The sequence below is a fragment of the Amblyomma maculatum genome, chromosome 9, assembly GCF_055883805.1.
Source record: "Amblyomma maculatum isolate TAMU_Amacu chromosome 9, ASM5588380v1, whole genome shotgun sequence".
In the NCBI taxonomy this organism is placed as follows: domain Eukaryota; kingdom Metazoa; phylum Arthropoda; class Arachnida; order Ixodida; family Ixodidae; genus Amblyomma; species Amblyomma maculatum.
The window spans coordinates 20,220,500-20,244,174 of NC_139352.1; the positions used below are offsets into that span (position 1 = coordinate 20,220,500).

Genomic DNA, 23,675 nt, shown 5'->3' on the forward strand with positions numbered 1-23,675 from the left:
CTATTCTTGCACTTGAACTCAGTCGGTGCGCAAGTACAATTGTGCTCGTCCCAGCCATCCGAACAATCGTGGTGGCCGTCGCACAGACAATGTTTGTCTATGCAGCGACTATACTGTTTTTGCACGCAAGTTCATTTTCCGCACAAGTACAGTTTTGTTCGTCTGAGCCGTCTGAGCAATCGGGGTCACCGTCGCAGACCCAGTTTTGTATGATGGATTTGGTGTTATCGTTGCAATCGAAGCTTTTCTGGAGGCAGCCTATTTGCAAACTACAATTTTCTTCCTCCGAACCATCTGAGCAATCGGGAGTGTCGTCGCACCGGTTAGAATGATTAATACAGATTCCATTACTCTTGCACACGAACTCATTTTTTGAGCAGCGCATTCCGAAAGTGCAGTTTTGCTCGTCTGAACCATCTGAGCAACTTTTACCATCGCACTTCAAAGCGACAGGTAAGCACGCAATGGCACCAGTGTACGTCAGGCAAGCGAACATGTTCACAGCTCAGGCTTTAGAGATGTTGGTCTGGCAGATTACGTCAAATTCGTCCGATGCGTCAGCTCTGACCCGGTCGCCGTCACATCGCCACTGATGCGGAATGCATGGCCCACCGCTTCTGCATCTGTACTCTCCCTCGGCACACGCCCCGGTGGACCTGTAGTCGTTTTCGTCTGACCCGTCACTACAGTCCGGTGTTCCGTCACATCGCTGCATCCAGGCCATGTACAAATCTTCTGTAGAGCACTTGAAATATTTCCCTGAGCACGGCTGGAACTCCTCGTTGGCATTTGGCAAGGAATACGATGCTACTGAAGCGAGGCAGATAGTGAGCAAAACCAGTCTTGAAGTAGTCCAGAAGGAAGTTGGTATAACCCATTGTTCAGCTCTCATGGTGTTCACAGAGCGAAGCCTGCCAATGGTCGACAAATTGAAGCAAACTGAGTACGTCGTTAGAAAAATCTTGTGGTCGAACATTACTCGCCTGATTTAATCTGTACTGAACGCTTATCCCACAAGTCATCTTATGTGGCTCTCACAAGGTCTCGCGGTAGTGTGCGACTGGGTTTGTAGACAGCGGCTTTCTTTGTGGCGAATGTTTTACCCCATGTTATTATGCAAAAGAAGGAAGAGGAAGAAGATTTTGAGGTTTCGTATTTCTTGACGTGACACTAATAATAGAAAATTCCTCCACAATCGATAACTAGTGGAGAAAAGGCAATTAGGCAGGCGTGCATTTCTGATATGCCGTACTGCTCGAAGTCGTAACACCCCCGCTGGAGGCGATAGGGAAGCAACGAGGCGCCGGAAGTTATTGCCTCGCAATTTCCTTTACGCGAGGACGCCATCCTGTTTTCGACAGCCGACGGGCGCCAATCCTCCGCAAAAAATAGTTTTATCAGCGCCAACATCCACAGCCAATATGTAATTATCAAGATTAATCCCATCGTATCATGCATAAAAACATACAGTATCTTAAGAAAAAAACATGAATTACGTCATAGCTTAGCCTACATCTGTCAGCACATAGGCCTACATTAGACAAGTGCTTTTCGCGACTGTTTCTGATTATTTGGAATGAACGTGCACAGCTGTAGAGGTTGTTCAATGTTGAAGTTTCACCGTTAACAAAGCACAAAGAGCTCTTCACAAGTTGTTTTCTACATGAGACATTCGGCCAGGCGGACGCCAACTATGCAGGTGTTTGTGATCAGAATGTCAAAAATTAATACACGCTTTTCAACAACTGCAATTAGTAACCATGTTTGTATTGCAAATGTTTAGAATGTGTCGTGTTATAATTATTCTGTTTTGCAGAAATTTAATAATGCGCCTGTGTCCTCAGCTGTAAGTGCCTAAAATTTCAGCCAATTCCACCTAATTATGCATACGAGAATTAGGCACTCGGCATGAGGCTCCTGCCTGGTTTGACGGCTCTGCCTGACAAGAGTGTAGGTTTACTGCTAAACTTAATTTTTGTTCTTTTCCAGGTGGACAGTTGTAGGTGATCTGTTTTAGTTACAGGCACGGTAAACAATTGTTTCGAAAGAGGCAAAAGCCTGCAACTTGCCCCATTCGCACAGTGATTCGTGAGAATGGAAAGGGACCACCGTCGCCTTCACTGCACTTTCTTGTCAGAGAACAGCGCCCAAAAACCATGGAGGGGCTTCATGCGGAGTGCCGCGGTCTCTCAAGCCTAACTAGACAGATTAGGATGAAAGTGTGAACACGCATCGCTCAGGACACAGGTGCGCTACTTAAATTCTACAAAATAGAATAGTTTTTAAAAGACGCTATCTCTGCGTTTTCAATATAAGCATGTATATCAACTGCTGTAAAGAAAAATTAACGCATTGATTTAATTGCTCATAATAAGGTGACAATTAACCCCACAGTTTGCGTCCATCTGGAGGCATATCCCATGAACAAAACAACTTCTGTACAGTAATCTTTGTATATGATTTAAAAATTCCGGAGGTCTAACTCTGAACACGCTATACACATATTCTTGAAAGAAACTATAATCAAAAATTAATGAATCATCATGAATGCGCTAACAAGAAAAGTGAATATTTCTGTTTGAATACACTGATGTGTCACTGATGCGCCGATCAAGTCTTTTTTTTTTTTTGAGATCAAAAACGTTTTAAGGAGCCCGCGCCCCACATCTGACTGGTTGGTGAAAGGTCTTGCATTGATGCAAGTTGCAAAATTCTGAATTGATAGATGATACTCGTCTGCCCTGTCATGGACATATCCACTACGCTTTTCAGTCTCGAAATTGCCACACGACAGCTAGGACTTATATATGGATCGTGATTAATGAACTAAGTCAGAAAGCTCGAACTGCAGTGAACAGCACTGGAAGAATGAGGTGCACCGTTGAAATTGAAGAGTTGATTCCAGCAACTGGGGCTGAATCAAGTACCACTTACGCTGAAGCTTATTTGTATTAATGATACGTCGAAAATAACAATATTACGCGTTACTCGCTATCTGCCTACTCACTCGCTTGAAGCCGCTTGTAACTCCCGGCTCGCGCGGCTCGGCGCCGCGTCAGCTTTTTCGGCCATCATCTCTGCATCCACACTCGAATGCATACAGTGCCCATCCAATACATCTTTGCGCAAACCTTTTTGTTCTTTCGAATGCGTTAAAGGGTGACGTATAATACTGCAGATATCTTATTTAGAGAAAGTGTTTTTAGTTTTCAGTGCAAGCAAGAGTTGGTGTGAAGGGTTGCGTGATGCGAATGCCAAAAATGTTGTTCTTTCTGCAGCGAGTTACTGCACTCAGATCGAAGTTGCATTCAGCCAAGTTGAACGTGCCGTAAGCATGATGAATCTTGTACGATGAGATGCTGCTCAAGGCAATGTTGTGCAATTCCTATTTTCTGCCTACGCCCGAGAGGCCGTTGTGCACCTGCTTCATGCTAACTTTATGTGCTTCATTGTTTTTGTGGACGCTATGGAGCAAGCGCAGTTTTTCAACACAACAGTGGCACAGCTGTCAGTGTACATGACCGTCCTATTAAAGGGCAATAAATATTAGCGCCATGAAACATTTCAATCAGCGCCTAGTTTAGTCGCCTCTTGTCGAACCGTTGGATGGCGATATCTTTTTATTACCAAGAAAATTGCAGGGATTGCTCGGTGTCGCCACGTAGACGACGAAATTGCTTTTACTGTCCCACGACAAAACGCCTCCTCTTCACAGTGTTTGCGCGAGCATGTAGTTTATTCAAAAAGTGCCGTTTTTGATCGAGCGCTTATTGCGCATAAATTTATCTGCTCTTATGGGCTGTTGCTTCTAAAACAGTTTTGCCTCGTGAAGAAGACTATGAAACATTGTTGGCTTATGACATCCACAAAAAAAATGAAATACACAAAGTCAGCATGAAGCTGACGCACAACGTCCTCTCGAGCGTAGGCAGAAAATAGGAATTGCGCAACAGTGCCTTGAGCAGCATCTCATCGTACAAGATTCATCGTTCTTACGGTGCGTTCGACTAAGCTAGGCGCTGACTGAAATGTTTTATGAGGCTAATATTTATTGCCCTTTGATAGAATGGTCATGAACACTGATAGCTGTGCCACCGTAGTGCTGAAAAACTGCGCTTGCTCCATAGCACGCTTCATTATCGTCGTCCTGTGGTTCTTATGCCTTGGAATATTCTGAAAAAGCATGTTAGCTGCTTTTTGCTTTACATCACATCAATTTAGTACCTTAAAAACTCCCAGTTCGGGGGTATTACATGTATGAAGATTATGTGGGCGCCTGTATGAAGATTATTACAAAACAAACATAAGGGGGGGGGGGTATACACGTATCAAGATTATATACAAAATAAATATGCTATTAGTTAAATATGGTAGTTATGCGATTACAAAATGTGGATGGGCAGGTGATTCCAGCAATGTCGTGTGGAAGGCTATTCCAGTCTACGGCTGAGCGAGGAAAGAATGATGCCGCAAATGCTGTAGTATGGGATTGTGGACGCGCAACTTGCAGGGGATGACCAATGCGGGGTGAAATGCGTACGGCAAGGCCGGTTTCAGCGCAGATTATTGGCATCCGGGAGGGTGCCTTTGCTGAAGTCGGCGGGTGCGTTGGGCGTTGCCCGACCGTGGCATGGACGCGCAAAACACTTGCACGCCGCGTCCGGGGTGCGAGTATAGTATAAACGAACAAGCGAACTCGGGCATAACTTGTGAAATTTCACAGTTCCTCAGTCCCTCTGAGGACTGTCATGGCGGGGGCAGCAACAGTATTGAGTGTCCCTTCGATTATTAATAGGGTTTTAACGCCGCAAAGCGACTTAGGCTGCGAGAGATGCCATAATGAAGGGCGCCGAAAGTTTCGACCACCAGGGGCTTTAAAGTGCACTGACATCGCACAGAACACGGGCGCCTAGCTCATTGTCTCCATTGAAAAACGTCTGCCGCAGCTGGTAAAATATCCCGTACCCTCTGGCACAGTAGTCGAGCGCCCTGACCACTGCACCACTATAGCGAAGCGAGGGTCGCATCGAGCTGAGAAAAACGTCAGTGTGACCGACGTAGATTTTCAATATCATTTTGGCTTGGCGAAAATGGTGTCCTAATTTCTGTGCACCGATCTAGACGAAGACAAGACTCTGCGAAGACTAAGTGGCGGGCCTCATGTACCCAGAGATGAAGAGCAAATACTCTCGTTTCTGAGTTTTATAGAACAAGTAGATGTCGGAAAGCGTGTGAACATGCAGGTGGGCCCATTGGAGTGAACTGGTCCGCTACGATCCGTAGTGAATGTTACCCCTCCGACGTGCTTATTGATAAGGTTGTGCCGAAGCAGCGGCTCGCTCATTTTAGAGGCTGCCGCCCGAACACGTTTTTATTAAGTAAAATATCCTTCTTTTCTGTAGCATCACGGCCGGCCATTGGGGTATTTGTAAAATGCACATACACTGAATTAAACTTTCCCCCGAATCCAAAGACTGACACGGTTAATGAAGTAGCGAGAGTACCCGCGTGAGCTGTGAAACGATTGAAACAGGAGGAAATACGTACGTCAACTCGCTTTGCTTTGCTACGGACCTGCAGAATCAAATAGGGATCCACCGCTTCTATACATATCTACTGTCACGCCTGCGCCATATACTGTGGGGTACAGCTGTTCGCACATGATTCTGGGAAGTTAACGTTCAGAGCCATCACTTCATTCAAAACACGCGAGCAGTCATCCGCCTAAGCTATCACGAGGCCGTAGCTCCCTTGCTGACTAAGAAAAGTATAATAAATTAGAGGTCGTGCTAACGCTCATTCAGCGTACATCTTGCTCATTATAAGATGTGTGTAAGGTATTTTGAAGCGCGTAAAGAAAACATGCTAGAAATGTTTTGTGTACAAATCACTTTTACAAGTAATGAGCTCGGTGCAGCAATAAACAAGCTAAAGAATACACCGAAGCTTTGATCACTTGAACTTTACTTTGCCGATTGCCCATCATCATCATCATCAGCCTGATTATACCCACTGCAGGGCGAAGGCCTCTCCCATATTTCTCCACTTAACCCGGTTCTGTGCAAGCTGCATCCACTTGACCCCTGCGAACTTCTTAATCCCATGCGAACTTCTTCGATTGCCCATGATGACCATTAAAAGAAGCCCGAGTGGTGATGATCCCAGAGTGACTCTAGATACACGAATTAAAGTGGAATACATTTCAAGTGCTGAATTTAATATCTGTGTAGCATTATTTCATTATCTGAAGGCGCTGCCACAGCTCGTGGATATCCCGGGTTGTGCGACACTCGGAGCACCTGGCATAGCGCCTCAAGTTAGTACATTTTATTACCGCACTTACTCTTCTAAACGCATGGCGTAAGTTGCGATTGTTGTGTCAACGAACAAGGATTTAGTGTTCATAACCTCATGCTACAGAAAGCATCAGAAACGAATTTCTGCTTGCCGGGGGGGGGGGGGGGGGGGGGGGCATATATGCGTTATTTGCTTGTACACTCAGTGATTTCATCTCAGTTTAGATGCTAATTATTGGCTGCGGGACGAAATTAACGCCCTTTTGCTGCTTGTAGTAGATATTGCTCATTAGAAAGAGAGAAAAGGAAGCTTTATTAAAAAGCCCAATGTGCAATCACATACTACAGTGCACTTGGTGATGGAATGTATACAAAGGAAATATAATATGTGAATTGATTTTCAAACTTGCTAGAGCAAGGAAAATGTCTACTTGCACCGTGAGACGTGAAACTTTTACTCTCCTTCATGTATATAAGAAAGATAACTCAAGTTTTCTTTTAAGGCTTTTTTTCCATCTGTGGTGCTTTAAGACAATCAGTAGACCAGTCCAGAATAAAGCTTATGCCCTGAAGGTATTTTATGCTCACGTTCCCACCACGCCTTCAATAATCACGCATTTCGAAAACCCCATCAGGGGGCCTGTTCGAACCTTCAGCTTTATTTGTGACTTCTCATGATATCCCTTTGACGTCCTTATACCCTATGTGCCGTTGCAGTCAATATCCAGAATCAGCATGACTGCACATCTACTCTGCAACATTGTTTCTTAATTCGGGCAGTTTTGAGTGGCATAAAAGAAATTACGAATTTCCATGCAACATTTTACCTTCCTAACACAAAACTAAGGAAATTAAACCATTCAATACTTGGGCAGTCCTTTTCGTCCGAGCTGTCCACGCAGTTGGGAAACTGGTCACAGCGCCACAGACGTGGGATGCAGAGGCCTTCAGAAACACACAAAAATTCGTCATCGGAGCAGCCGCTCCCTCCTTGCGCATTGCAGTCCTCTTCATCACTTCGGTCGTTGCAATCGTATCGGCCGTCGCACTTCCTTTGTTTCGAAATACATGTGCCGTTGTCGCATCCGAAGTAATTCTCTGCACATTCCAGCGGCACATTTCGACAGGAGTCTGGTTCGTCGGAGCCGTCTTTGCAGTCTTTGCGTCCGTCACAGACTTTTGTAGCATCGATGCAACCGACGGCCTCACTACCTGATATGCAAGTGACCTCTGTGGAAGAACACGTTATAATTGCTGCCGCGAGACTTTTCTGGCAGACGCGTGCGCCTTCGTCTGAGCCATCCTGGCAGTCACGCTCCCCGTCGCATTGCCACCTCATCGGAATGCAGCGTCCGCTGCTGCAGCGAAATTCACCCTGGAGGCAGGCTTGAGGTTGGCAGCCTTTTTCGTCAACGTCATCAGTGCAGTCCTGCTGGCCTTCGCACAGCAACGTTTTTGCCATGCAAGAGAGGTGCCCGAAAATGGCATGCCTACATGAGAACAGTTTAGAACAGGGGCAGTTCGTCTCGTCTGAAGCGTCGACGCAATCGGGGCTACCATTGCATCTCCATCTGGCCTCAATGCATCTTTTGCCATCTTTGCAAGCAAATTCAGCTTGAGAACAGTTTAATGCATAGGTGCAGTTTCGCTCGTCAGATCCGTCTGCGCAGTCACGTTTCCCGTCGCACCACCAAGATTGTCTTATACATTGGCTGTTGTCTTGACATGCAACCCTATCAGGTGGACAGCGTAATGCGGATGTACAGTTTTGCTCGTCCGAGCCATCTGAGCAGTCTCGGTCGCCATCACACAGCCAAGTTTCCTCAATGCAACTACTGTTGTCCTTGCACGCCAGCTTAGTGCCTGGACAGCGTATTCCGGCAGTACAGTTCTGCTCGTCTGAGCCGTCTGAGCAGTCACGGTTACCGTTGCACCACTGATACTCCCTTAAACATTTGCTGTTGTCCTTGCATATGAGCATGGTGCGTGGACAGCGAATTCCGGTGGTGCAGTTGTGTTCGTCTGAGCCGTCCGAGCAGTCACGGTCACCGTCGCACCGCCAATTATTTCTTACACATTTGCTGTTGTCTTTGCACGCGAACTGATTGCGCGGACAGCGTATTCCGATGGTGCAGTTTTGCTCATCTGAGCCGTCTGAGCAGTCGCGGTCACCGTCACACCATCTGTAATAATTAATGCAGGCGCCATTATTCTTACACATAAACTGCGTTTCCGAGCACTTACTTTCGGCAGTGCAATTCTGCTCATCTGAACCATCTGAGCAGTCGCGGTCACCGTCACACCGGAAAATTTCCTCGATGCAGCGGCTATTGTCTTTGCAGAGAAACTTAGTTCCCGCACACTGAATTCCGGCCGTACAATTCCACTCGTCCGAACCGTCCAAGCACTCGCGCTCACCATCGCACAGCCATGCTTCCTGGATGCATCGGCTGTTGTCATTGCATGCCAGCTTCGTGCCCGGACAGCGTAATCCAGAGGTACAATTTTGCTCATCTGAGCCGTCAGAACAGTCGCGGTCTCCATCGCAGCGCCAAATGTCTTTGATGCAGCGGTCATTCTGGCACTTGAACTCAGTTTGCGAACACTTCCTTGGAAATGTACAATTCCGTTCATCTGAGCCATCGAAGCAGTCACGGTCGCCGTCACACCACCAAATTCTGTCGATGCAGCGACTTTGGTCCTTGCACGCGAACTCAGCTTCTGGCGGACAAGTGCAACTTTGCTCTTTCAAATCATATGAGCAATCGTCGCCGTCACACCGCCAAGAACCATTGATGCAAGCTCCGATATTTTTGCAAAAGAACTGAGTTTCAGAACAGGGCATTTCGTATTTACAATTTTTCTCGTCTGAGCCATCTGAGCAGTCTTTTTTGCCATCGCAATTCAGCGTGATAGGTAAGCAAGAAATTCGCCCAGAATAAGAAAGACAAGGAAAAGTTTCCGCAGAGCAGCTTTTGGTGGTGATGTTCTGGCAGATGTTGTCATGCTCGTCCGATCCGTCAGCGCAATCTCTGTCTCCATCACATTGCCATGTATCCGGAATGCATGTTCCAACATCTAAGCATCCGAATTCATCTTCTAAACATGTCGTGGGTAAATTGCAGTTCTTTTCATCGGACCCGTCTCTGCACTGCGGTGTTCCGTCACAGCGCTGTAGCCAATGGACACACTGGTCTTCTGCAGTGCATTTGAAGTGCTTTCCTGAACATGGCTGGGGTACATCGTCGGTACTTGGCAAGACATGTGAGGTTGCAGACGCAAGGACGACGATGAGAAATAACAGTGTCGAAGGATATCGAAGAGATCTAAGCAGAGCCCACATTTCAGCTAGCATGCTGTTCGCAGTGCGAAGTGCATCAGCTACAAGCTAATTCCGAACTACAAGCTAATTCCGAAAGGCCAGTATTGGAAGAATGCTCACGGGTTCTTGCAAGATCAGCTATATGACTCAGATCAGTGGCCGCTGCTGTGTGCGGCGGGATGTGCCGACAGTCCCTCGGCTCGTGATGAATGTTTTTGTAGCAGTGGCGGTGGACGCAAGCAGGATGCGTATGATGTACATTTATTGATATGAGCCAAATGGCGGAGAATGCCGCCAGGGGAGATAATTGGCTGACAGGATCATTAGGCGGGCAGTCATTTTTGATACGCCGCGTAGCGCGACTTCGTGTCGTTCCCGCTCGTGGCGATATAGAAAACCGGCACCGGAAGTATCTGCTTTTTCTTTTCTACACGCTGGCACGACCTTCTGTTGTTCAGAGTGATCGGACGATAGTTCTTGCTAGAAACTGCGCCAAACATTTAGAAATTTGCGGCTCAATCCTGTCGCACTATTCGTACGTGCATATGATAAATAATATACACATGGGTACCCTCACAGCGCTGCGCCCAGCATTCATCACAACGAAGTATAGTCACTCACGCACAGCTGTTTATTTCGAATGGACACTTGTGCATCTATTATTAGCTGAAAACAATAATCACTTTCAGTGGAGGTGAAAAGTAAGAGACCTATATGATGTGCGATGCCAGTGCACGTTAAAGAACCCAAAGTGGTCGAAATTTCCAAAATTCTCCAGTAAGGCGTCTCTCATAATCTGAGTGGTACACTAAACGCCATAAACCAAACTAATCATTACAAACAGACAAACCACCACCAATTCGGCGGCAGGAAAAATAGTTCGCTTTGTTTCGGCATACGGACGTTTGGATGGCGAAAAGATCATTTCTTGCCATCAGGAAAGCTTGTAGGAATTTACGTTCTACAGCATCTTAAGTTCGACTAAGATCTTTATCCTCATGAACTTGGCGTCGCTTTCTGTAATATTCATAAGTGCAGCGGCAGATCGAATTTTAATCGCACTCGCGCGCCTTATGAAGGACATGTTCATCGGTTTTTATCGGTGACCATTCCACTCGACAAGGCTTGTTCAGGCAACCTGAATCAAAAACGGCTCCCAGTTATTAACGGCAAAATCATTAACGTTGGTGAGGTCAAACTGTAGACTCAAAATGTGAACGCAAGAAGTGAAGCCACGACTGTGTATCTGCACCTTAGCGCGGAGCTGTGGAGGAGTCCACATAGAGAGTGTAATACATACTGCGTTTTTCATTTCCTGCAAACCAGTTTACATTTACTTTCCCTTACAATGCGATTGAGATGTCCACAGAGAAAGTGACAGATATGGCACGTTTCCTTTTTTGTAAGCCAATTGATTATTAGACGATGTAAAAAATAAGCAATGATAATTAGCGATGATTGTAATTAAGAACAATATAAATATTATTTTTAATTAGGTTGAATAATAATGATAGGAGTAAAAAACAAACTAAAAACGAAATAGGAAATTAAATATAAATAAATTACCTTAAAATAAAAACATATAACCTTAAAAAGTAAAATGCAAAATACAAGAATGTTTCATATAACCCGATGCACATTCTCAAGTGACCTATCAGTTTTTAGCACTTAGCTAACCCACGCCTATGTGCCGTGTGTTTGATTTTGATTTTTATGTGTGTTGATGCAGTACATATGGAGCATGTGAATTAATTTCTACAGAAGGAGGCCCCAAGGTAGAAATTGTCAGGGGGGCCTCCTGTGATCAAGTGCAACAGTTAAAGCTCGAATATAAGGCAGCAAAACAAGATAAGTGCTCAGAGAGGACTTAAATCGTAAAAAAAATGCAAAGATTGTATGAAGCACATACCTACGTATTTATACAAAATGATAATAACGAAGTAATCAATACCATTGGCAAGGAATGATAAAGGAGGGAATGAATGTTATCCTTATTACAGAAAAAAGTACAAAAAATAACATGAAGAGAAATTTATCATAAAAGGGCGTAACACATGGGACATAAATCACCCGCAATAAAAAAAAGGAAAAGAAAAATAATAAGAAAAATGTTCACAGTGCTAATGCAGTTAGTAAATAGCTCTTCAATGATTGATTAAATGAGTGTGATGTGCGTAGTATTTTCAAGTGCGGGGGTAACCAATTCCAGATGAGTATAGCTGAAAGGAACACTACTGCTTACCGTAATTAGTACGAATGCTTTGAAGAATTAGAATATGTTCTGAAAATCTTGTTATGTTTGTGTTTGACAGGCGCAAGGGGTCGAATAAATCTAGTTTGAGTTCATTATCACGAACGCGATAGATAAGCAGGGATAAATTAGCCTTAAGTTGAAGGTCGAGAGGAAGAATGTTTAAACTAACGTATCCGTGTAAAGTGTTCGGTCTTAAAGGGGCGAACGTGATTATACGGATGGCTTAATTTTGCAAATGACGAAGGCACAAAAGGTGAGTGTTGTATTTCCCCACGATGATAAGCAGTAAGTGAGATGACTGTATATGAAAGAATAATAAAGAGAGCGAAGAACATGCAGCTGAAAATGCAGTTTCAGAAGTTATATACCTAATGTGCGCGTCGAACTTTAAGTTAGAGTCAAGAACAGTTTCACGAAAGGTAGCAATATCTGATGCACACATTACATTAGCGTTAAAGTGAAGCTGTGGAGGTATGTATATTTTGATGTTGCTAGAATGAAAAACCATCAATTTAGTTTTCTGAGGATTAATGTGAAATAAATTTTTTTCACACCACAGTTTAATACGAAGATCTTCGCCTAAGATAGATGCAAGGTTAGAAATATTGATATCGCTGGAAAATATAATGGTGTCATCAGCATAGAGTATGTAGTTAGAATTAGTGAGTAATTTCAAACGTCAATAATATATATAAGGAAAAGGAGCGGTCCTAATGGACCCCTGGGGTACACCATGGTTAATAACGGCTGGATTAGATATATCACTAGAATATTGAACAACTTGAAGTCTGTCAACAAGGTAGCTGCGTATTAGAGTTAAAGGGGGCCACAAATTCGTAAAGATTCCAGTCTTTGAAAAGGAGTGTTATGGAGAATAGTATCCAATGCTTTTTTTATAACGTGCGTGATAAAATCAGTTTTCAATTATACTTACAAATGCCTAAGCAAACGCTGATAAAATAGCGGTGGTGCTTGTGCTGTATATTCTCCATATGTAGTTTTAACTGAAATACAAAGATATATGCAAAGCAAATAAGGTTATTATTTAACAGATACCTCAAAGGGACGACATCAGTGTTGAAGACTACAGTTCGTGGCTACGTGGCCATGCATGCTGTAAGCTGCTATTAAGGTCGTTGTTTAGGTTTCTCGCTTTATACCTTCAATGGCATTTGAAGCTATTCTTCATAAATGTTCAGTTGGGTGAGTGCTCCCTAGTCTGTTGGCTGTTGCACAGAGTGAAGTGGACGGAGTTCTCTCTTATGTCATTTTAGTAAAGTTCATCCCTAGTAACCAGGGCAGATATATGGTACAGTGAGGAAAGTGTACTGCCGGGGGCAAAACCCGCTGACACTGCCTTTCTTCCAAGTTTTGAAGTCTGCCGCATAGTACGCGGTGCCCTCTGGCGATGCCCTATGCAGATCTCTACACTAGGAGTACATCGCGCTGTACAGTTCGAAATCTGGATGATGTGATGTGTGTTGTTACTTTTGCGTGTGACCGAAGACGTTTTGAGTGCCGCCGTTTCGGCACGATACAAATAAACATCATTTGCATCCAGGACTGACATGCTCAAGTACTCCTTAAGTTGTATGGATGAGAGCGACTTTTACTATTTCAGGTTGCGTGAAAGATCTGTTTGGTTTACTGTATTAACGCCCCAAATCCACTCAGGCTATCACAGACGCTGTGGTGGAGGGGTCCGGAAATTTCGACCACCTGGGGTTCTTTAACGTGAGCGGACATCGCAAAGCAAACGCGCGCCTGCTTTCGCCTGTTTTTTAAAGCGGCAGCCGCGGTCCGAAATCCGATCCGCATCCTTGGACACAGCACTCACGTGCCTTAACCATTGCGTCACCGCGGCCGGGCTGATAGGAGAGTCATGTCTGAATGCCTTTCCGTATTCCTGAAACGGTTCTTTAGAACACATGCAGCAAACTGATGCGGTCCACATGTCTCGCATCATTGCAGAGTACCTATTAAGGCTTAATCAATACTGTTTGTATACTGGCTGCATGAAATGTGTGTACATAGCAATGTTTACATAAGGCAGCAGTGTGAACGCTTGTTGCCTTCCCTACTTATACCTTCTGAGACACCCTACTTTTTAAACTAGCTGAAGCCCTGGTCACATGGCAAGTGCCTACAAGAAAACGGCTAATATTTCGCGTAAACGGACTGCTTCACTGACGTCCACCTTATTTGTAGATACGAGGTATTTAATTGTTTTGCCGTAGTTAAATTCAAGCAAAAAAACTGGCATGCAAGACATGCTATCTCTGAATCAGGTATCAACAAAAGAATGAGTGACTTAGTCTGGTAGGAAAAAGCACTGAACAAGGGCTTAGGGGCACCTCAGTTCGTAACCAGAGACGTTTCGATAAGGGGACTTGCCTTCGTCTAGCCAAGACAGGTCCCCAAGTCAAAACGTTGGCTCGCCTTTGCCGACTGACAGGCTTCCCCGCTATCCTTGTTCAGTACTTTTCACAGTATGTAGCTATTTGTTTCTCTCCTTCTATCTTAGTCTGGTAAGAGAAGACACGGTTAAGGATTAAGGTTTCTTGCTGTTGCGCATGGGTTTAAATAGAATATTGAAAAATTATGATTTGAGCCATTAAAAAAATAAATGTCGTTTGTAGTGTTTTCACACGGGGGCGTTTTTTCAGTGGGTTCACCGGCTGCTTACACTGCAGCAGCATTGCGTTAGAATTTCTTAACGGGTTCTCTGACCATCTAAATCGATTAAGTTTTACTACCCCGAAAACACTTTATGCAGTAGTGGCAAAGGTTGAATTGCAATAACTATTCCAGGATTGATAACATCTTTCTATATGCTTCCTTCCATATAACCAATTTCGCCTATTATTATTTTTGAAGTCTACTATGGAGGGTTAGCCTGAAAAGCAATATGAAGTAAGGCAACGTAAGGAGCGGCTTTTCAATAGAGGAGGAAATGAAGGTGCCCGTGTATTTGGCGCTGTCAGTGTAGATTAAAGAACTCGAGGTGCTAAAAATTTCCGGATCCGTTTAGTATGGTCTCTCTCGTTGCCTCACTTCTTTTGGGATTTTAAAATCTAAAAAACCAAACATTCTCTATGAAACACTGTGATTTGCTGTTGTTCCTGCTAAAAGGCATTGCAAATAAGACATCTAAAAGGTGAAAAAAATCTTGTCGGTGTCTTCGTCGGAATGTCAGAGGTGGTTTGTCATGTGGAAATATAACAAGGTCGGTAGAATGCTTTGGCCAAAAGCTGATGGATCTTCGCACGTGGTCCTTGGCTAGACACCCATTGGCCTTAAATGTAACAACTGCAACAGATGCGAGTATATGCTTCACCATGAACGATAAACCGTGGAGAGCACAATATGCCAGGCAGCGATGCGCATCGTGGTGCAGTAGAACAATTTTGATGCAATCAAACCATCACAGACTCTTCCACCGTGTAGGTTTTTTCAGTACAGAAGTAAGTGATAATTGGTTCGCAATCACGTGTCGAAAAATAATTGAATTTCCAGAAAGGTTACTGGTGGAGAAGAGTGACCATCTGGTTGCAATAATACTCAAAAACGTAATTAACTAAAAGAAATTTAGTAAGTACATCTCAGTCTTGAGCAAGGATTTGGGATATACTCTTGTTTGTAAACGAGTAACTAAATAATCTATTGATTGTTGCTTAGTGATATGCCCACCGGTGAAAATAACGCTCGATTTAAATTGATGTAATTTGTGATGCTTGTATCTAAATATTCGGTCCCGATCTCTATCATGCGAGGGGCCCAGGTCGTCCAGAAGGTAAGACCACGGAGAAGACCACGAGCCTTTTGCTCTTCCTGTGGCCAGGAATAAGCATATGCCCGTGATTTGCACGGCATAGATTTACTATATTGTTTGCCTGATTTGAGATTTGCCGTGTGACGTAAATGTGGACAGTAGACTTCGAGTTGCTTATTATTTTTGCCTCTGTTCTATTTATTGGAAGCTCTATGTCCGTTTCTTCTACCGGTTGTGTGCAGCTTTTGCGTACAGAGCAGTTAAATTTAAGCTCTTGTGTGATTAAGTTGTTACCGGGCTGTCACCATAGCTGGGTAGCCATTAGTCAGCTTCTTCGACATTGACTCCATCCTTTCGTTCTCCATGGCTCTTTTGTAGGGTCTGGGATCTTTTGATCCTTCTGTCGTTATGATATCCCAGATGCACACTTTCTTAAACTGGGTTAGGTTTTAGCCTTTTCTGATGTCTATTGGCATGTCTCGTTTTCATGCTGCTTTGGCTTTGAAGGTTATATTTAGGCTTTATATATATTTAGATCTCGTTTTATTTTGTGTGGCTTTCTTATGCGAGATCCTGCTGGCTTCAAATATTTTGTGATGGGTGTGCGATGTCCCAAGTTCCATAAGCCTTTTAGAGCGTAAGATTCAGTGATCCCATGCCGGACCTCAAGGTTATCTGGTTCCGAATATTTGACATTCAATTTTCTCGCTGCGCCACAGATATGGTCTTTTCATCGGCGTGCTCAGGCACAGGAGCACTATGCTATCGGCGTAGCCAATCATTATGTAAAACTGCAACACACTCTTGCGCTGTGAGGATACCATCTTCGTCTTCATGAAGGTTCGTCTGCTCCGCTCATAATTTAACCTAATTAAACACGCCATACACATATGGCATTTTGGGCAGTGTGGGCAAGGTCCGCGAGCGCAGTGTCGGATGAGTAAAAAAAGAATTAGTTGTGGTTTAACGCTGGTTAACCCGAGTTGCATTGCGGTAGAAACAGCGGAAGCTTCTTTTGACTTCTGCAATATTCCCCTATCAATGTAGGGTGCTACATTATTGGGGACACTTAAGCTCATCCTTTAAGAGTATGACGCGAGAGCGTAAGTTCCCCGTCTTCTTCTTCTTCTTCTCCTCCTTCTCCTCGGCTGTTCAAGGTCAAGCGTAGCCTCCACCAGGACCAGGCGACGGCTTGAAACCTGAGCAGTATTGCTATCGCAATAATAAGTACAGCCTAAGACGGAGATGGAAGCCGTGTCAGATAGGCTGCCGCGACCATTTAACAACGGTAAGCCTTACTAGCTCGTTGTCCACAAAATTACCAAGCGCTGATGTGAGCCAAGAGCGAAGAGGTAGCAGCGACTGCGGTTGCGGGCAATGGCTTACTCTCGGGAAACTTGGTTGAAGGTTAATTGAACCTCTACCAGTATTTTGTGAGTGTGCATTAAGAAATTTCCAGAACCACCTTTATACTTTTCCTAATAATCCCCTCAATCTTCTTTTCTTCGAATTTAATCATATGCAGGTGTGGGGTCACGTATGATATTTTGCTGATAACGAAAGCCTGCAACAGCCTTATCTTAGCAGATATGCGTCTTTCATTCTCGATCCTCTTTTGGCTATCGCCTAATAATGGTAAGCGCGAACACAAATATTGTGCTTTGGCACATGGCTAAGACATGAAATATAAGCGCCGTTCTCCAAACAGAACTTGTTGCAAGTTAGCCCTCCTTTTCCATTTCTAAATCCGTGCACCCTTTTAAGCGCTCCTGTGTCTTCCTCAACCTGCACACACACCCAGCTACAAGTACTTCTCAAATTCATGGTGACTCTGTCATTTGGTATAAAAAGCAAATCCATGCATCTTTCAATACTTAGTTTCAAAACGTGTTTGAACATTTATGATCCAATAATGAAACGAGTGTTATTATTAGAGGAGGAGAGACCATGGAGGTACTCTTGTGGTTAGGCGGTAAATGGTCTGCTGTTAACCATGCGGAATGAAAGGGAGTATGGTCCTAACGTGGAGGTACACTAGTTAGGGCGATCAACTACTGTGCCCAGTTTTGCGAGATCGAATCCCGGCGGCGCGGCCACGTTTTGATGGACGCGAAAAACAAGGCGCCCATTTGCTGTGCAATATTAGTGCACGTTAAAGAACATCTGATGGTCGAAATTTCCAGTGCCCTCAACTACGGCGTCTCAAAAAGCCCGAGTCCCTTTGGGATGTTAAACCTCGGAAAACCAACAAATCCTGAAAAGGAGCAGGTCACAGGTCAGTTTTATTGAAATTATTGCAGTTACCTGAAAATTGTGAAGAGTTCCACAGTAGCCGTTCTTAAGTTTATTTCACCACGTGCCGCAAATTCAGTTAGAGTGCCCGTATTTATGACAATTTTCTTATTGCTGTCGTATTATATATGCAGCCTAAACGCTTAGGTCTTGACGCCCTGGAATGTCATAACTTGCCAGTGAATGTATTTTCTCATATACCACTAGCAAATATCCGCGTTTTTTCGCAGATTTGTTGCAAATGAAGTATAGTCTAGACCAGAACGAAACACGAGCGAGACACTTGGAAAACGTTAAACGCCAGAAACCCCCATTCTCAAAGCGATTGTGTTTGACAGAAGGCATTCATAACGGTGGGAAGAGAATTTTCTACTCTCATTAAGGGAAGCCCTAGTGACTGAGAACGCTTCATTGGTAAAAATTCAAAACTCAGTAGTTGAAGTGTTCATATAAAAGCATTGCACTATGAACGTACCATCTGAATTGACGCTACGAGGAAACTTTCTCCGGCCTCTGTATAAAGAAGCCTTGGAAAGATACGAGGTGAGCCCAGCGACTCACGCGTTTTCGTCTCCGTAGATGAGACAATGGATATAAAGTAAGGCTTTATATGGTCCTTTCAAAGTGCCAAAGCTTTCAGCCGTAATGAAGACAAGACCTTTATTTTATTTTTATTCCATAAGCATTTGGAGAGGGCCTATAGACAGACTAGCCTTCTTTGTTAAACCGTTCTAAAAATTACTCCACCGAAATAGCATGGAAGACAAAGATACCGGAACCTATATATACAAGGAGTCTGCACTTCGGCTGAAGGCGGTACAACCGCACATCGTCTACGTCACCTTCCAAGCGCATGTGCTTCACCGTTACGGTGAATAACTCAGAAAGCATTTCAAGGACGTCAACAAAGTGAACGCTTCAATCAAAGGTGCGTTTGAAAAGGCGCCTTCTTGTGTGCGCTCGTTTAAACAACAGTTGGCGGAAGCCATCGAGTACAACTACCGATTGATGACTTAAAGACTATCACAAACAGTGTTTCAAATGACGAGAGCGCTTCAGTCACGAGGGCTAAAGGGGCACTCTCACCGGGCATCTAAGGATACCTCGCGTACTTTTGTGACAAGTTATTTTGCGAAAAGCTGAAATATGCAGCGGTAATCCTCACTAGCCCCACATAATTAGTTGAGAATATACAAAAACCAATTCCTCATTTCCTTAACAGAGCAAACAACCAAACAACAAGAGGTTGACAATCTCAAGCAATTTCCGAGAGCACCTGTCAACGAACACTTTAAGATACCGAAAAGGGCAAAGGCATCAAAACTTTAGAAGTACAATAAAGCTCGAACCATCCGTTAAGCTGGACTCTTCATTTTCAGCTTACAACCTTGTTTCATGTGAGAAGGACCATGTATCGCCACAGATCAACATAGAGATGGTGCTTCAGTATTGCAGCTCTTACAGTTTTAACAGCGATTTCTAGATTGAAGACATTTGTTTCTTTATTTATTATTGACCTTCATCTGATGCAGGTAGGCCTGTACAGACCCATGTAATTTTTACCGGCATATTTAGCGTAAATGCGGCACTTTATGCCTATACTATTTCGCATCTTGTATTTCTTGCGTCCCCACCCTTATATCGGGAAGCATGGTTACAAGGTGGCGTAAACACCACCGTTTACAAGGGTGGCGTATTCAAGTTTCTAGTATGTAGGATAAATAATGTACTTCCTCTATGCGAGAAGACTCAGCTTACATGTCATATAATTTAACTTCCAGATATTTAAATAATATATCAATAAACTGCCTCCTGTTAAGGTGTTAAATGTTTTTTTCTAGCACGGCGGTTTAATTGTGTCGCTGAGCATAGAACTCGTCACCTTTTAATGATTACCTTAAGATTGTGCAGCGCACGTAAATTATCACGAGGCGGTCGAAATTACACCTGAGTTCACCACTATGGCACCCCTTTCTGTTTACCCACTTCGACTCCCACTTTGCTCGTTTCCCTAACGGAGCGGTTCGGGTGTTCACAGAAACAAGTGCGACAGATGCTGCGCCTTTGCCTTCCTGTGAGGCGATTATTATTAACTTCAGAGTGTTCAGTAGCTGTACTTGCATTATATAATGCTTTTGTTTCCATGCACATCAAACTTGTTTTAACAGGGTTGATAACATAACACAATTTCAAAAGATATCCCGTGCCAAAAAGCAACCGCCCTTTATTCTGCTAAAAGCTGTTAATTTATTGCCACGTAGCAGGACATCCTTAGCAAAACTGCTAAGCTTTGCGCTTTTAATAACAACTCAAATATTCCTGCTGTTTGTTTTATCTTGTGGCCCATATTCCACGCCACGCGATTTTCAGATTTGATATGTGCAATTGTGATGATGTTACCAGTGCCCATTTTGATTCGTTCAGTGCTTGCGATATATCTTGAACCGCCTGTTTTTTGTGCCTAAAATATGCACAATAAGATCTAAATGTCTGGCTGCTGTTCACAATTCTTCCACTGATCCCCGCTCGCTCGAGTAGTCCTTGTGTGCTATGTATGCTGAAGGCAGGGGCTGGATCCGGAGATTATCTGCTCACAATGTTTGCCATAAATAATTTCAGCAGCGCATTGTTAATTGGTTGCGATCGGTACTACAGCTTTTTTTCGTTTACGCTATCTTTCTGCTGATAGTTAATGCCAAGTAAGCGGAGATAGGTGGAGAGGGCTACTTAACGTCCAATATTTTACCAATATCAATTGAGCCAGTAGGGTACACTGAAGAGTGATTATTCATTGCGGCAAAAGTGGAGAGAATACATACATACACACAAAGAAACTGCTCCTCCTTTGAAGCCCGTATCGCTGCTCCGAAATTGTCACAATGTCGAGTACGGCCTCTATATTTGCGTTTGAATGATGCTGTCAAACCATTCCTTCTTTCACAGTTTTAAAAACTGAACACACTGCTGGCAGGCGAACTGTTTTATTGGAAATCACAAGGTATTGAATAGTTTGACACTCGACGTACATAGAGCGGCGTAGAATATGGTACACAATAATACAAATTACACCGCGCCTTTAAATTTCTGAGTGAAACTGTTTTACTCATAGACACTGAACACCTATCTGGCAGCTATATGTTTAGAATTCAAAAGTAGTTGAAATTTTGGGGTGTTGAACATAGAGCGGTTTTTCAACTTCGGCTATGCGACTTTCTTTTCTAATCACATATCTGTTCATTGCAGTATATATTCCGAACAGATATTATTAGTGTACACCATCTTGGCAGCATTGTGAGCTCAGGAATATAATGCTATGAAGTACTAACGGTTCGACACCGTCTAGGCACATCAAATGGAGTTCATAAAATTAAATGGCTCCACGGCGTCGCAGTTCTTTTCATCAGAGCCGTCGGGGCAATCGTCGTGTTGGTCACAGAGGGAGTGGATAGGAATAAAGGGACCACCAGAAACACACGAGAACTCCTTATCAGAGCAGATGCGGCTTTTCTTGGCGTCACACTCCTCCTCGTCGCTGCGATCGTTGCAGTCGTATCGACCATCGCACTTCCACTGCTTTGATATACACGTACCGTTGTCGCATTCGAAGTAATTCTTTTCGCACCTTTGCGGGCGGCTTGTAACAGGTGTCTGGTTCATCAGAGCCATCTTCGCAGTCTCTCTGGCCGTCGCAGAATCGCATTATGTCAATACAAGCGACAGCTTCATTTCCAGAGGTGCATGCGAACTCTGTCGAAGAGCATGTTATCGTCGATGTGCAGTTTTGCTCGGCCGAACCGTCTGTGCAATCGGGCTCCCCATCGCACCGCGTAGATTCAAAGATGCAATGGCCATTATTCTTGCAGGCGAACTCATTTTTTGCACAAATCTGGACGGAGGAACAATTGTGCTCGTCTGAACCATCTAAGCAGTCAAACTCATCGTCGCACAACCAGGCTTTCTCGATGCAGTGAATATTGTCCTCACATGCGAACTCGTCTTTCATGCATCGAATTCCAGATGTACAATTCATCTCGTCCGAGCCGTCTGAGCAGTCGCGCTTACCATCGCAACGCCAAGAGTTTTTGATGCAGCGGCCGTTGTTTATGCACGCGAACTCAGTTTGCGAACAGCTCCTCGAAAGCCTGCAATTTCGCTCGTCCGAGCCGTCTAAGCAATCGCGAACACCATTGCATCGCCTAGTTTCCTCAATGCAACGACTGTTGTTGTCACATGGAAACTTCGTTCCTGAGCAGCGTACCCCGGAAGTGCAATTCTGCTCGTCCGAGCCATCAGTGCAGTCGCGGTCACCATCGCAGCGAAAACTGCCGTTAATACAACGGCTATTGTCCGCGCATTTAAAATCAGTTTACGAACAGTTCCTTAAAAGTGTGCAATTCCTTTCATCAGAGCCATCCGAGCAGTCGGGGTCACCATCGCACCACCAAGATTCCTCTATGCAGCGGCCGTTGTCATGGCATGCAAACTCAGTTTCGGCGCAAGTGCAATTTTGTTCGTCTGAGCCATCAAAGCAATCGCGGTCACCGTCGCAAACCCAGTTGTGAGAGATACATTTGTTGCTACTTTCGCACGCAAACTCAGTCTGGGAGCAGCGCATACGGGAAGTACAATTCTGCTCGTCCGATCCGTCTGAGCAGTCGCGGTCACCATCGCAGCGCCAACTGGCCATAATGCAACGACCAATAGCTTTACACCTGAACTCTGTTTCAGAACACTTCGTTAGATACGTGCAATTCTTGTCGTCCATCTAAGCAGTCACGGTCACCGTAGCACCGCAAATAATTATTGATGCAGCCGCCATTTTTCTCACATGTGAACTCCGTTTCTGTACACCTATTTAGGGACATGCAGTTCTCTTCGTCTGAGCGATCCTTTTCTCCATCGCACCTCCAAAGCACAGATAAGCAAGTCATGGCTGCACCAGCTGTCCGGCAAGAGAACCTGCCAGTAGCGCAGGTTTTAGTGGTGCAATTCTTGCAAATGTCCTCTAATTCGTCTGGCCCATCAACGCAGTCCCGGTCACCGTCACAAAGCCAAGTATCCGTAAAGCATGGTCCACCATACTTGCATCTGTACTCGCCTTTTGGACACGGCGCGGTGTAGTTGCAGTTTATTTCGTCCGATCATGCATCCCTGCAATCGGGTGTTCCGTCACAACGCTGTCGCAAGGTTACACTCTGGTCTTGTGCAGTGCACTTGAAGTCGCTTTCTGGGCACGGATGAGACAGCTTGGTGACATTTGGCATGGCATATGCGGATGCAGAAGCGAGGAGGGCGGTCAAGAATACGAGTATCGAAGCAGACCGGAGGGATGCCGGCAGAATGCACAGCGGAGTTTGCATGCAACCAACTGCGGGAACATTCAGGACATCAGTTTGAGATAGCTTCTTGTCTGACATGCACGCATGCGGTGGAGTTTCTGGGCGAAGATTTTCTACGTGAGCCCGGGTACGCGTCTCAAACAAGCAGCTTTGCTGTGTGCGACAGGATGGGCCAAAAGCTGTTTTCTATGTGGCGGAGTTCTTAATGAAGTGGCTATTGAACGCAAGGAGGTGGAGCCTGATGCTGTGTCCTTCGTAAGTGAATCTAATGGTGGGAGAGGGTGCTACAGGAGATAAGTGGCTGATATAAAGCCGCGTGCTGGGCACGTAATTCCAATGTTGAGCACAGCACGAAGTTGAAGGGTCCCGGCCTAAGCGATATGGAATAAGCCACGCACCG

At 44.5% G+C, this 23,675-nt stretch overlaps 1 protein-coding gene and 1 pseudogene across 1 annotated transcript; both read right to left on the reverse strand.

Annotated features, from left to right (window-relative positions):
- Positions 1-6,600: 6,600 nt before the first annotated feature.
- On the reverse strand, positions 6,601-9,806 carry LOC146178535 (uncharacterized). Its single transcript, XM_084578353.1, has one exon. It carries the CDS (start codon positions 9,649-9,651, stop codon positions 7,120-7,122), a length of 2,532 nt encoding a protein of 843 aa, XP_084434479.1. The 5' UTR covers positions 9,652-9,806; the 3' UTR covers positions 6,601-7,119.
- An 11,046-nt stretch (positions 9,807-20,852) lies between these two features.
- LOC146178536 (uncharacterized) lies at positions 20,853-22,693 on the reverse strand (annotated as a pseudogene).
- Positions 22,694-23,675: the final 982 nt, after the last annotated feature.

Bases quoted from the DNA above. Each gene is read 5' to 3' on its own strand.
- LOC146178535 (XM_084578353.1), bottom strand. From the start codon at position 9,651: ATGCTAGCTGAAATGTGGGCTCTGCTTAGATCTCTTCGATATCCTTCG.